At 41.3% G+C, this 15,687-nt stretch overlaps 1 protein-coding gene across 1 annotated transcript; it reads left to right on the top strand.

The window, feature by feature from the left end:
• The first annotated feature begins 5,313 nt into the window (after nucleotides 1-5,313).
• Nucleotides 5,314-6,564, top strand: LOC109244209. The gene has a single exon (XM_019411267.1). The coding sequence runs from the start codon at nucleotides 5,314-5,316 to the stop codon at nucleotides 6,562-6,564; it is 1,251 nt and encodes a 416-aa protein (XP_019266812.1).
• The last annotated feature ends 9,123 nt before the right edge of the window (nucleotides 6,565-15,687 follow it).

Genomic DNA, 15,687 nt, shown 5'->3' with positions numbered 1-15,687 from the left:
ACCAAACCATTCCTATACAACGATGTCTAGTAAAGAAGGAAAATATAAAAAGGGATAGAAGGGAAGTCCGAGGCTTGTGGACGCGTTCAGGTGTACCTTGAAATCTCCAAATGCAAACTCATCTCACTAGTGCCGGGACTGATAAGATGTTCCTGGATCTGCACAAAAAGATGTGCAGAAGCATAATATGAGTACACCAGAATGGTACCCAGTAAGTGCCAAGCCTATCCTCGGTAGAGTAGTGATGAGGTAAGGTCAAGGCCCTACTAGAAATAATAAGAAACAAGATGAAAGATAAAATAATATAATGATAATAACAAGGGAAAATGAAACAATTAAGGAATTTACCAAAAGTTAACAACACATAATCAGGGCAGATAATACAACACGGAAGGAAATACGGATTAATATTTTATGGAAACAACAACCAAGACAAGTACAACAAATATAGAAAGATCAACAAGGGCCACTACCGAGGTACCACCTCGTAGTCCCAAATCATAAAAGTAACTCACATTCTTTCATTGTATCACCGTAGGAGCCTTTGCATTTAGTTTTGATATCATTTTTCCCGAAATCGCATCTCGCATTTTAGCCCACCTTATTACACTACATGGCTTCTAGTAGTTCCCCTACTAGCCACACGTATCAGGCCCGCCTTATCTCACCACATGTGTTTCAACACCCAGACCTTATACCACCGCACGCGTATAATTAACACGATGTATCACAATTCGCACCTCAAGTGCCCAATATCACAATAGTCTAGAAAAACCAAACAAAAACAATAAGCAGCCCATGACTCCACCACAATGTACACAAAGTCTCAACAATAACAACTGGAGAGTAACTCAATAAAATGATGTTTCCAGCTTAACACTTTGCCTTCATAGGAATCACCAGCTTTTCAACTCAATATACCACCGCACACGTATAATTAACAGGGGGTATCACAATTCGCACCTCAAGTTTCCAATATCACAATAGTCTAGAAAAACCAAACAAAAACAATAAGCAGCCCACGGCTCCACCACAATGTACACAAAGTCTCAATAATAACAACTGGAGAGTAACTCAATAAAATGATGTTTCCAACGTAACACTTTCCCTTCATAGGAACCACTACCTTTTAAACTCAATACCAAATTCAACAACAAGATATTCCAAGAATCGCAATTCAAGTAAAGAATTCAACAGTTAAATAATGAATACAGAATAAAGGACACAAGTACTTCAACTAAACATGTAGGACAATTAGCAAATAAGAGATAAGACCAGTAGACATGTGAAATTAGACTAAAAATGATGACTATAACATGTTATGGTAACTCAACTAAAGCATGAAAGGAATATACATAGCTAAAAACGGGAAATTTCAACACTTAGCCTGTGTACACAATCATTACCTTCCATACATGACTTTCACATATCTCAATTATCACAATAATACCAAATCGTATGGGGTAATTCCCCCACACAAGGTTAGGAAAGTCACTTCTAACCACACTAAATCAATCAACTAGAAGGCATTTCCTTCAATTTTCCAACTCCGAACGGCAAAAATCTAGCCAAAATAATTTCATACTATAAATATAACTATAAGAAACTAATTTTAACAGTTAAATTACGATTTGTTGCAAAGAATTGAGAGATCGATCCAAAAGGTCAACCCGGGCCTGCGTCTTAGAACCCGACCAAAATTACAAAACCCGAACACCCATTCGATATCGACTCCAACCATAGAAGAATTATTCAAATCCGACCTCATTTCGCCTTACTAAACTCAAAAATATTATCTAAGAAGTTCTATCACTTTTCGCCAAATTTTCCAACTCCAATCGCTAATTACACGACAAAACAACGATACATTCGAGTACTTTATCAAAAATCGAGTTAGGAATCCTTACCCCAATGATATCTCTGAAAATCCCTCGAAATTCCGCCTTACACTGAGCTCTCTAAGTCCAAAATGTGAAATATGAAATAAACCCTCGATTTTAATACTTAAATCTGCTGCCCAATTATTTACTCTTCACGAATGCAAAATGTGCCTCTCGTTCGCGATGCACAAAATGCATAGCTACCAAAAATCCTTTTCGCTAACGCGAGATATCCCATGGGAATGCGATGCACCCAGAGCCAGACCTGCGCGAATGCGAACCCTCTTATGCGAACGCGGTAAACAAGTTCTCTTACCTTCGCGATCGCGTGTCCACCCCTGCGAATGTGAAGAACAATCTCTCCTGCCTCACCAGAAACCCTTAGCAAACACGAGGAAGGAAACCAGAACTTAGGAAAACCAGACTTCAGCTATTCCTCAATGATTTGAAATGCGCCGAACATGGTCCGAATTACACCCGAGGCCCCCGGGACCTCAACCAAACATACCAACAAGTCCTAAGACATCATACGAACACGCTCAAAGCATCAAATCATATCAAATAACACTAAAATCATGAATCACACATCGATTCAAGCCTAAGAAACTCATGAACTTCTGAATTCCAAAACTAATCCAATTCATACCAGAACAACTCCAATTGACTCACAATTTTTCACACAAGTCATAAATGATGTTAAGAACCTATTACAAATTATGGAATAGGGATCCGAACAAAATATCAATAAAGTCAACTCCACATAAAACTTTCTAAAATCTTCAATTTTCCAACTTTTCCAAATTTGCGCCGAAACGACCTACGGACCTCCAAATCATTATCCGGACACGCTCATAAGACCTAAATCATCATACAGAGCTATTGGAATCATTAAAACTCCATTCCGGAGTCATCTTCACCTAAGTAAAACTACAGTCAAATCTAACAACTTAAACCAATTTAGGGAGCATGTGTCCCATTTCACCCCGAAATTTTCTCGAAACTAAACTCAAGCATCCCAGCAAGTCAGGTAACCACAATATAACATAGAGAAACAATTAATGGGGGATTAAAGCTAACACACTCAAAATGACCGGCCCAGTAATTACATCCCCCATCATAAAATAAATGTTCGTCCGCAAACGAGTACAGAGACATACTTGAAGTGGTAAAAAGATGAGGATTGCAAGTGCGCATAACATGTCTAGTCTCCTAAGTCACCTCCTCGAGTGGTTGACCTCTCCACTGAACCTTCACTGAAGTAATGTTCTTCGACCTCAACTTTCGAACATGCGTGTGATGTGCCGGAGAATTTCGGCACATTTCAATACTAATTGCTTAGATTTTAGCTTGTTTTAATGCAATTATCTCCGTTACTTATGTAGTTTTGTTGTTTCTACATTGCATAAAGACCGAGGATCCAAGAACATGGAAATGGAAGGAAAAAGACAAGAAAAAAGCAAAATATAGCAAGAAAACTGGTCTGCGACTCACTATGCGATCGCAGATCAGACATGCGAGCCGCAGAGTGGACACCAAATCGCAGACACAAACAGAGTCCTGGGCTAAATTTCAAGTCAAGAATGCGGTCCACTATGCGAACGCAGAACCAACATGCGAGCCGCAGAGTCAACCGCAAACCAACCATGAAGGTCACTGAATGATGAAAATGCGACGTAAAATGAGATCGCATTTCTTCAATGCGATCCTCACAACTAGAATGCGATGAAGAGCTGTCAGCTAGGGTTCCATTCTGCGGTGAGGAATATCAAGATGCGGACCGCATACGTGTTCTGCGACACGAATGCGGTCGCATATCAGACCTGAAAGGGCATTTTTGTCCGCTTTCTGTCCCAATTTTTAGCCCACTATAAATAGTTTTATGATGTCTTTGTGGGCTCATCTTGTCGAGTCTTTGCACTACATTCCAAGACATCAATATTCCTCACTTTTGGAAGCTTTTGGGTGAAGATTCTCTACTTTGTAAGCTTTTATGACATTAAATACTCTTTGGATTTTGTATTGTAGTATGAGTAGCTAACTTTAAATACTAAGGTTGTGGACCCTAAATGGGTGTTATGTTAATGGGTGTTTAACATTGAATATATATATAATGGTTGGTTGATATTTATTTATTTCTCGTGCTTCATTTATTGTTGGTGGTTGCAAACATTAACAAGTGCGATTAAATTATACTTTGCTTGGGAAAGTGGGTTAGAATTTGGTAGAAGTAAATATCAAAGACTCAAGGCTTTAAACCTGGTTTAATAAAATCGCTTAGGCATAAGTGGGTTTTATTTGGTATATATTGATTTTTATTAATTGCAACTCTTTTACATTTGGGAAAATTATAAAGAGGAAATACTATCCAACTATTGGGAAATACTGGGTAGTCGCTTAGACATCATTTGCATATCAAAAGGACCGACCATTAGAAATATATCATATTAACACCGATAGCATTACATTTCATTAAAGGGGACACAACCTTGGTTTCTTTAATCCAATTATTCACACTCTTAATATTCCAACTAGTTGGTACTTCAAAAAAAACTCAATTCATACTCTTGTCACTATTAATTCACACTCTTGTTACCGTTAACTGGATAGAATTACGACTTTAGTCGAGCAACACACTATTATAGTAACCTTTTCACACCTATTCCCTGTGGGATTCGACCCCAACCTTGTTGGGTTATTATATTTGACATCGACCGCCTTATACAATTTATAAAAGTGTAATTTGAGCGTATCAAATTTTGGCACCGTTGCTGGGGAATACGGTTTTGAAATTACTATTTAGCGTGTGATTTACTTTACGTCTTATTCTATTCCATCACTCTTCGCTTGCTTTGCTTGGTGTTGATAGGAAAACATGTCTGACTATGAGGAAGAAGTGGAAGAAAATCCTTTTGCGGACATAGATGAGTACATTGATGATACAAATGCTACTGTACCTCCGGCGGTTGGTGCCTCAACTTTCAAAGTGGAACATGGTCTAATCCTAATGCTTAAAGCGGAGGGTTTTTTTAGGAATTCTACTGATGATGATCCAACACAACATCTTAGGAACTTCTTGGGAGTGTGTGCTATGCATAAGCAAAACAATGTCTCAGATGATGCCCTAAGGTTGAGGGTCTTCAAGTACTCACTAGCTGGAGACGCAAGGAGGTGGCTTCAAAACTTGCCACCAAATTCTATTCGGTCTTGGCCTGAACTTGTCCGGGCATTTCTAGCAAAATGGTTCCCATAGAGCAAGAAATCTGAGCTTCGAGATAAGATTTTCTTTTTCATGCAACAACCAAGGGAACTCCTACATGAGGCATGGGATTGATTCAAATTATATTTGGTGAGGTCTCCAAATCATGGCTATCCATATTCCATCTTGCTAGAGAAATTTTATATGGGTATGGATCCTATGAACCAAGCTATAGCGATGAATGCGGCGGACGGATCGTTTATGGACAAGTCTTTTGCAAGAGTTATGCAAATACTTGACAAGATGGCAAAACACGATCAAGCTTGGCATTCTGAGGATACTTCGGGCGGAGTTGCATATGGTTCTCCTTCCTTGACCAACTTGATCAAGGAGAATCAAGAGAGGGACCAAATAATTACCGGGTTGGCCACAAATGTAAATGTGTTGACAAAAATGTTCACGGAAAATCAAACCAAAAAGGTGAATGTAATCGAGGATGTGCAACCCATCTCCAATGAAGAGTTTGAAGAAGCTAATTACATCAACAACCCTCAAGGAGGGTATCAAAGACAACATTATCAGGGTCAAGGGCAACAAAGTCAATGGAGGCCAAACCCGCAAGGGCAAGGCAACCAACAATGGAGACATGACCAAGGTGGATCAAACCAAGGGAATTGGAACAACAACAACAACTTTTCTAACCGGAGTTCAAACCCCTATGTTCCTCCAAAGGGTCAATATTCGAACCAAGGGTCCTCTAGTGAATCGAAGTTGGAAGCTATGCTTGAGCGAGTGTTGCAAAATCAAGAAAAATCCGATGATTCCATGAGGAACATGACCGAGGTTGTTGGATCTCATACCGCCTATATCCAAAAATTGGATATGCAAATGAGAGACCTCTCCAAAGAGCAAAATCCAAAACAAAAGGGAACACTCCCTAGTGACACGGTTGCAAATCCAAGAGGTAGTGGGAGTGGCCCAACTTCTCACATCATGGCGATCACTACTAGTAGTGGGAAAGTGCTATACGGAGAGGGTGAACAAACGGTTGAAGAAGAAGAGTCCGAACAAAGGGTTGAGGTTGAAGAGCCAGGTGTTGTCGAGGTTGAAAAGATTCCGGGGGAGTTGAAAGTGCAAAAAGAGAACCGGGAAGAGGTGAAGGAAAAAGTGAAAGAGACACCAAAAGCTCTTCCACCTATTCCTAGACCTCCTCCCCCATTTCCTCAAAGGCTCGCAAGAAATATTGATGATAGCAAACTTGAAAAATTCTACGACATCCTCAAGCAATTAACGGTGAATATTCCTTTTGTGGAAGCTTTTCAAGAGATGCTGGGGTTTGCTAAATATTTGAAGGATTTGATCACCAAGAAGAGGACCACAAAGAATGAGGTGGTAAACATGACTCACCGGGTTAGCTCTATTATTGCCACAACCCTTGTCCAAAGACCCGGGAGCCTTTACTATTCCATGCACTATCGGGGCGCGTGAATTTGCAAGAGCCCTTTGTGACAATGGGGCTATCATCAACTTGATGCCACTTGCAATTTATAAGCAAGCGGGATTAGGCATGCCAAGGCCAACAAGCATGAGATTACAAATGGCCGATCGTTCCATTAAGCGACCGGTAGGAATTGTTGATGATGTGATTATGAAAGTTGGAGAATTTCATTTGCCCGCCGACTTTGTAATTCTTGATTGTGCGGTTGATAAAGAAATCCCTATCATTTTGGGAAGACCATTCCTAGCGAGCACTCATGGATTCAGAGCCGAACGAAATTAAATTCCGGGTAAATGATGAAGAAGTCACATTTCAAGCAAGCAAGGGTATGAATTTGCCCCATGAGTATGAGAGCATTTCAGTGATAGATGTTGTTGATGAGGTGGAAGATGCCGTCGAATTGAAAATGGAAGAACAATGCCTTGGTGAGGCATTGGCGGCTATCTTGGTAAATTTTGATGGTGAAGACATGGATGGGTACATGGAGTTGGTAAATGCATTGGAGGGTCTTGGATCCTACACCTATACTCCGACAAAGCTTTCTCTTGATTTGGAGAATCGAGCCACACCCCCCGCAAAGCCATCAATCATTGAGCCACCTCAACTAGAGCTCAAACCACTTCCCCCGCATCTAAGGTATAAATTTCTTGGCTCTAATGATACTTTACCCGTAATTGTTTCGTCTTTGTTGAATGTTGTGCAGGTAAAGCAATTGTTGGAAGTCTTGAAGGAGCATAGGCAAGCCATTGGATGGACAATTGCGGACATCCGAGGGATTCCCGCGGGAATTTGTGAACACAAGATCCAATTGGAGAGTGACACGAAGCCAAGTGTGGAGCATCAACGACGATTGAATCCGTCAATGCAAGAGGTGGTAAAGAAAGAAATCATCATGTGGTTGAATGCCGGGGTGGTCTACCCTATTGCCGATAGTTCTTGGGTGAGTTCGGTGCAATGTGTACCGAAAAAGGGAGGCATGACCGTAATTGAAAATTATAAAAATGAGCTCATCCCAACAAGAACGGTGACCGGCTGGAGGGTGTTTATGGATTACCGGAAGCTCAATAGTGCAACATGCAAAGACCATTTCCCTATGCCTTCTATTGATCAAATGCTTGATCGGCTAGCGGGAAGGTCATTCTATTGCTTCCTTGACGGATATTCCGGCTACAACCAAATCAACATCGCATTGGAGGATCAAGAGAAAACAACATTCACTTGTCCCTATGGAACTTTTGCCTTTAGTCGGATGCCATTTGGTTTGTGCAATGCTCCGGCTACTTTTCAAAGATGCATGATGTCCATTTTCTCCGACATGGTGGAGGATTTTCTAGAGGTCTTCATGGATGACTTCTCGGTAGTAGGTGACTCTTTTGAGCATTGTCTTAACAATCTTAGACAAGTGCTTAAGAGATGTGAGGAAACCAACCTTGTGCTAAATTAGGAGAAATGCCATTTCATGGTGGATGAAGGCATCGTGTTGGGGCATAAAATTTCAAAGCATGGCATTGAGGTTGACCGGGCTAAGGTCGAGATTATTTCCAAGCTTCCTCCACCTACTTCGGTAAAAGGTGTCCGAAGTTTCTTGGGGCATGCCGGATTTTATAGGCGGTTCATCAAGGATTTCTCCAAGATTGCAAATCCTATGTGCAAACTCCTTGAGAAGGACGCCAAATTTGTGTTTGATGAAAAATGCCTCAAGGCTTTTGATGAATTAAAGCTAAGGCTCACCACAACACCTATTATTGTCACACCCGATTGGTCTCTTCCTTTCGAGCTCATGTGTGACGCTAGTGGTGTAGCTATTGGAGCAATGCTTGGCCAACGTCACAACAAGGTTCTCCACCCGGTCTATTATGCAAGCAAGACACTCAATGGGGCACAAATGAATTACACAGTGACTGAGCAAGAGCTTCTTGCCATTGTTTATGCCTTTGAGAAGTTCCAGGCTTATTTGTTGGGATCCAAAGTGATAGTGTACACGGATCATGCTGCTCTTCGCTATCTTATGGCAAAGAAGGATGCAAAGCCGCGGTTGATTCGATGGGTTTTATTGTTGCAAGAGCTTGACTTCGAGGTCAAGGATCGCAAGGGAACTCAAAACCAAGTAGCGGATCACTTATAAAGGCTTGAGGAAGCAGGAAGACAAAGGGGGGATCTTGAAATCAATGATGCATTCCCGGATGAACATATCTTGGCACTATCTAGCACTTTTGCTCCATGGTATGCCGACATTGCTAACTATTTGGTGAGTGACCTTATTGTTACACCCCGTGTTTTCGTACGTAAGAGTACATCATAAGTCAATTAATGTAAGCTCAGAAAGGGAATCATCTTTTAAAAGTTTACAAAGTTAGTTCATCATGTTAACGTGGAGGTTACAAATATTTAAGATCATTAGTACCAAGTAGCAAGAGGGTTTGAAGGCTTAGAAGCTAAACGAATTGAAGAAAATAAGTTTCGTCGAAAGTCGACAAGTTGGAATATTTTACCATGTACTTTTGGGGTGATACTAGGGTTATTAACATTATAAGGAGATTATATTATGAGTTATTTAGTCGTACGATAGTTGGTGTTATGTTTTGAAGTCAAGCGAGTTGTGGAACAAAAGTTGAAAAAAGGTCATCACAAGTTCCATTCATAAATGTGCTAAAAATTAGGTCAAATGTAACTGAGTTTTTCTCCCAATATACTTGGAATTAGGGGATGATCTACCTGTCAAATTAAAGATCTAGGAGTCTAGTTTCTAATGCAATAAACCGTTTGTTGATACGATATTGAAGTAGAGAGATATTCGTATTTTTGCGAGACAGCGCAGACTGGTAGGTGACAAGTAGGTGCATCACCTACTTGCCAAAAGGAGAGGTCTCAATTAAACCTCCTAAAGTCGGCCAAGAGGGAACATTTAAGGGATTATAAACTCAATTATTTCACCCATCNGTAGAAGTATAGGAGTCGAAGCACAACGTTAGGTCCGATACCCTTATCATCCACAGTCAACTGGTCAAGTTGAGGTTTCCAACCGAGAGATCAAGAGCATTCTAGCAAAAACTGTTAACGCTAATAGGACCGACTGGTCAAGGAAGCTAGATGATGCATTGTGGGCATACCGCACGGCATACAAGACTCCCATTGGCACTTCTCCTTATCGGTTAGTCTTTGGTAAAGCATGTCATCTACCCATGGAGTTGGAACACAAAGCGATGTAGGCATTGAAAAGGCTGAACTTAGACTGGGCTGAAGCTGCAAAATTAAGGTTAACACAACTCAATGAAATGGAGGAATTCCGGTTCCATGCTTATGAAAGTGCAGCTGTTTGCAAAGAATGGATGAAGTTTGTCCATGACAAGAAGATCTTGAAAAGAGAGTTCAAGGCGGGTGATTTGGTCTTGCTCTTTAATTCGAGGCTCAAATTGTTTCCGGGCAAGCTTAAATCAAAATGGTCTGGCCCATTCAAGGTGGTAAATGTATCTCCTTATGGAGCGGTGGAATTAGAATCAACGGATGGGTCCCGGACATTCAAGGTAAATGGCCAACAGATCAAGCATTACTTGGGCACTGATGGAGAAAAAAAATTTGGTGGAGCCGCTGGCTCTCAAAGATGGTCCATGCCCGACCATTGAGTGAAATCAAAAGAACATGAACTTCTTCGTGCCACGACGTTAAATCAAGTGCTTCATGGGTGGCAACCCATGTGTGGTAACACGCTTTTGTTCTTTAAATTTCATTTTTTTTAGATAGATTTGGTTGAGAAATTTAAAGTGTGTGTTAGAGTGCAGGGGGTTCAAAATATACCAATACATGGTAAGGATGCATAAAAAGGGAAGAAAAACCAACAGGTGAAGTATGCTGCACAGATGCGGTCGCATTTTCACAATGCGGACCACATTTTGACCGCAAACCTGAACAAAACATTTGGTTAAAATGAAGGTCGGAAATGCGGTGTGGTGGTGCATTATGCGGTCTGCATTTCACCTATGCGACCGCAATTTGCACCGTATTTGCCTCCTCTCAGTTTGGTCATTAACTTCACCGCATAACACATACGCGGTCGCATTGTGTGTTATGCGGTGACCCCTTTCTCCGCAGAATGGACAAGGTAAGCTGCATTCTCTCTCGTCTCTCACTCACATAAAACAAAACAAAACAAAAAAATAATTTTACAAAACAAAAAAGAAACAAAACAAAAAAAAACAAACAAAGAAAAGAGGGGGAGAACACGAACAGTCATCAAGACTCGAACACAGGACTCAAAATTTTCACACTCAGTGTCCAACCATCAAACCTCACTGATATGGCTCCCAAACAAAAGCATGCCCTAACAAGGTCATCCTCCAGTCTTCCCAAGCCAAAATCAAAGCGACTAAGGACGGAGCCTGTAGAGCCACGCCCCTCCCAGTCTGATGAGGAAGTGCTCTTACCCGAGGTTGACCTATTGGCTGAAGCAAGGAGGAAGCACGGAAATGACTTCCACCTCCGTTGGGGAGTAGAGGGGTCCAGGGAGAGGTATAAAGAAGGGCTCATCAAGCGGAAACTCCTGCCCGAGAAGCAACTAAGTTTGAATGGGTTGAAAGAACAATATCCCCACATCTTAGAGAACATCAAGAAGAGAAAATGGGAGTCTTTCACTGAGCCACCTGCTGAATACAACGAGTCTCTTGTTCGCGAGTTTTATGCTTCATATGGGGCCTCGAGGACCAAGCACCACAAACGCAACAGAGTGTTCACTGATGAAGTGCTTGTTCGAGGGCAAATGGTTTTCTGCCACATAGGTGCCATAAACAAGGTATATGTCCCAGACTGGAGTCCAGGCACAGCAGAGTATGACAAAAAATTGGCGAGCAAAGAAAATGAGCAAGGGTGGATTGCCTCAGTGATCGCAAAGGGGACCCCTGCCTGGATCAACCCTGGGCAGAAGATTTACAAGGAAAGTTTTTCAAGAGAGGGTCATTTCTTGCTCAGTTTCCTCACCTCAAGATTGATACCGACTCGAAACGGAACTGAAATAGCTATTGAGAAGGTGCTTCTCATTGCCTGCATCATGAGTGGTATCAAAATAGATGTTGGAGCTATGATATTCTAAGAGATAGGGATTCAGGCAACATAGTCTGCTACTTCACCCCCGTTCCCTTCTTTAATCACACTCCTGTGCAAAGCCAAGAAAGTTCCTGTAGATGAGCGCAAACACAAAATCGGGAAGGAAACACAGGTCATTGATATCACTAGACTTAGTGATGCTGTTATCCCACCGGTCATTCCAGTTCAGGAACAGCCTACAGAAGAGCCTTCCGGTTCGCAGCCTACTGTAACCCCTCAGGTTACTGTGGCAACATCTTCCACCTCCGAGCCTGCTCCTAAATCCACCACTGTCCAGCCCGCTACTACATCCCTGCTGTCTCAAAGCTTGGTCTATTGGCTCAGCACGCCAATGCCAAGGTAGACCAACTTTTGAAGACTTTGGCGACTCTCATAAAACAAGCCCTTACTCCGCTGCAAGCCTCAGTGACAGACCTTCAGCAGCGACAATCAACGTATGAGGATCGGTTGCAGCAACTTGAGTTGCGGATGGAGAAGATAGAGCAGGGGGAAGTTAGTGGATTACCTAGCCTCAAGGAGGAGGTCGCTTCTATGAAGACTGAACATCAAAAGATGCAAAACTTGGAGTTCGATCTGACATCCCTCCTTCCCACTGACGATGACCAGGCTACAGGCACAGTACCTCCGGACTTGGGTCTTGATTTCTCTGCGATAATGACTGAGACTGCCCCTCCTCCAGCACATATTGATATCCCTTATGGGGAGGAGTCCGGAGGTTCTGGTAAATCAGAAAATGAGGAGGAAGATGGGAGCGAGGATGAGGAAAGTTCGGGGTATTCCAGCGATGATGGTCCTCAAGATAAAGGGAAGCAGATTGCGGATGCCTCTATCGAGAATGCTGTCATTGAGGAGGCTGCTGTTGCAGAGATGGAACAGGAAGATATGCAGACAGCGATCCAGCGGTCTCTAGTAGACATGGCTACACCTACAGCTCCTTTAGAGACCCCCAGCATCAGTGGGTGCGTCCAGCAGCTCTCAGGCTCCACCACCAGCTCCAGCTCCAGCGCTTGCTCCAGCTCCGGTACCCATTCCTGCTATGAGCCCGCCTGAGGCGACTATTCCATCAGAGGAGGCCACATCTCAGACCGTACTGCCATCGGTCCCAGCTGCCACATCCGAGGGTGACCCCTCCAGCACCCAGCCAGCTACTGACTCCCATAGCACTTAGTGTGCCCCAGGGAGCCCCCCTCACACTCATCTCTTTATTTTTATGCATTAGGGACAATGCATGCTTTTTAGTTGGGGGTGGAGGGTAGTATTGTAGATATTTGTATATATTTTTTTGTGATATAAATTGCGAACTCTTGCACTTATGAGTATTTTGTGTTCTGTATATATTAGTATGACTTTGGTACATAAGTTGTGTTTAGGTAATGTGTATATGTTAATAGTAGTGTTTGTTTTGTGTTCATAAGTGCTTTGTGTTCATAGTAGTGTCCATAAATAGCAATTAGTAATCAATTCCCCTTGGGTTTTTTCCCCCGGTTCTTTTCCAAGGGTGTAATAGTAGAACCAGGAGAGTAGGATGAATCATATTGGCTGGTTTGGTGTATTTGCCTAGTATCAAGCATGTGTGTCTGTACATAGCATATACCCTTCCGCATGGTTATAAAAAAAAAAGATCAACTGTGTGAACATGTGCCTATGATGAAAGTGTTGAATGCCGAGTGTTGACTTGAAAGCATCAAACTATGCGAGTGAAACAGTTGATGTGCCATGTGAGTGTGAGTTCCCTGTGTGTATATAATTCTTGTGTGTACTTCTATCATCTAGAACTTGCCCGGTTGGTCTTTCAATGCTAATGATTGTGTGTTTGGTTGGAGGGATGATCTTAGGCATTCTTTGTCTTAATTGCTAAACCTCTGTAGCCTTTCAAGCCGACCTGTACATAAATAATATCACTAGTACCCAATTTGAGCCTTTAAGCCTTTTCTTTGGCCAACTCATTACAAACCTTTCCCTTTTTTGTAAAATAATCCCCTCTCTTGAATCCGTCCCTCCTTGAACATTGAGAATGAAGCTAAAAGCCTAAGTTGGGGGTGGTGTCATAGTGAAGGTTGGTAAGGTTGTACGTTGAGTTAGGACCACATGCCTCAAAAGTATTTGTTTTAGATAATTCAAGCTCCTAAAAATAAAAAAAATAAAAAAAAAGAGAGAAAGATTTGCGTACAAAGAAAAAGAAAAACAAAAAGAGAAAGAGAAAACATGTAGATGTATATAAAGTATGGAGCTTTGAATAACAATTAGAAGAGGTATGTAAGGTTGTTCTATATTGGAATCTAGATGAAAGTGAAGATATGGGGGTTTCAAAAGAAGCAAAGTGCGTAAGAATGAAACAATGTGAGTAGTGTTCAAGGAGGGTGAAGTCACTTGTACCCAAATGGTCATCCAACCCTGCCCTAAACCTACATTAGAAGCTAAAAAAAGTCCTTATGGGACCTCCAACCGAACACTCTTGAATAAGCGATGAATTAAAATAAGGGCAAGCTTATGGTATGAAATGTTGTAGCACTTGAAGTTCTTTCTGAGAGTGAGTGTATTTGTAAAATGTCCCTTTTTGTTATCCTTGTAAACATTGTCATTTTGGGACCTTCTTTCTAGTGAGGGTACATGAACTGTGGAGTTAAACAAAAGTTAGGCTTTTGAGTCAAATGCAATTGCGCTCACTTGAGGGTAACATTTTGTCGCAATGTCTAAGGCTCAGGGTTCACAAGTTGACTAGTTTTCCATGTATATATTATCAGTTTAGGAAGGGTAAAACAATTGTAAATGCATGCTTGAAGTACTAGCAATGAACACCACCCGTAGTCATTATCGTTTCATATTTTGTAAATAAAGTCTAGAATCGGGTCAAGTTTGTTTTAGTTGCTTGAGGAGAAGCAAGAGTTTAAGTTGGGGGTGTTGATGTGCCGGATAATTTCGGCACATTTCAATACTAATTGCTTAGATTTTAGCTTGTTTTAATGCAATTATCTCCGTTACTTATGTAGTTTTGTTGTTTCTACAGTGCATAAAGACTGAGGATCCAAGAACATGGAAATGGAAGGAAAAAGACAAGAAAAAAGCAAAATATAGCAAGAAAGGTGGTCTGCGACTCACTATGCGATCGCAGATCAGACATGCGAGCCGTAGAGTGGACGCCAAATCGCAGACACAAACAGAGTCCTGGGCTAAATTTCAAGTCAAGAATGCGGTACACTATGCGACCGCAGAACCAACATGCGAGCCACAGAGTCAACCGCAAACCAACCATGAAGGTCACTGAATGATGAAAATGCGACGTAAAATGCGATCCGCATAACTAGAATGCGATGAAGACCTGTCAACGTGCGGTGAGGAAGATCAAGATGCGGACCGCATACGTGTTCTGCGACACAAATGCAGTCGCATATCAGACCTGAAAGGGCATTTTTGTCCGCTTTCTGTCCCGATTTTTATCCCACTATAAATAGTTTTATGATGTCTTTGTGGGCTCATCTTGTCGAGTCTTTGCACTACATTCCAAGATATTAATATTCCTCACTTTTGGAAGCTTTTGGGTGAAGATTCTCTACTTTGTAAGCTTTTATGACATTAAATACTCTTTGGATTTTGTATTGTAGCATGAGTAGCTAACTTTAAATACTAAGGTTGTGGACCCTAAATGGGTGTTATGTTAATGGGTGTTTAACACTAAATATATATATAATGGTTGGTTGATATTTATTTATTTCTCGTGATTCATTTATTGTTGGTGGTTGCAAATATTAACAAGTGCCATTAAATTCTACTTTGCTTGGGAAAGTGGGTTAGAATTTGTTAGAAGTAAATATCAAAGACTCAAGGCTTTAAACCTTGTTTAATAAAATCGCTTAGGGATAAGTGAGTTTTATTTGGTATATATTGATTGTTATTAATTGCAACTCTTTTACATCTGGAAAAATTATAAAGAGGAAATACTATCCAACTATTGGGAAATATTGGGTTGTCGCTTAGACATCATTTGCATATCAAAAGGACCGACCATTAGAAATATA

The sequence above is a fragment of the Nicotiana attenuata genome, unplaced genomic scaffold (assembly GCF_001879085.1).
Source record: "Nicotiana attenuata strain UT unplaced genomic scaffold, NIATTr2, whole genome shotgun sequence".
Lineage (NCBI taxonomy): Eukaryota > Viridiplantae > Streptophyta > Magnoliopsida > Solanales > Solanaceae > Nicotiana > Nicotiana attenuata.
Note: the sequence above shows the minus strand (reverse complement) of the source record. Positions and strands in the feature narration are given on the sequence as shown.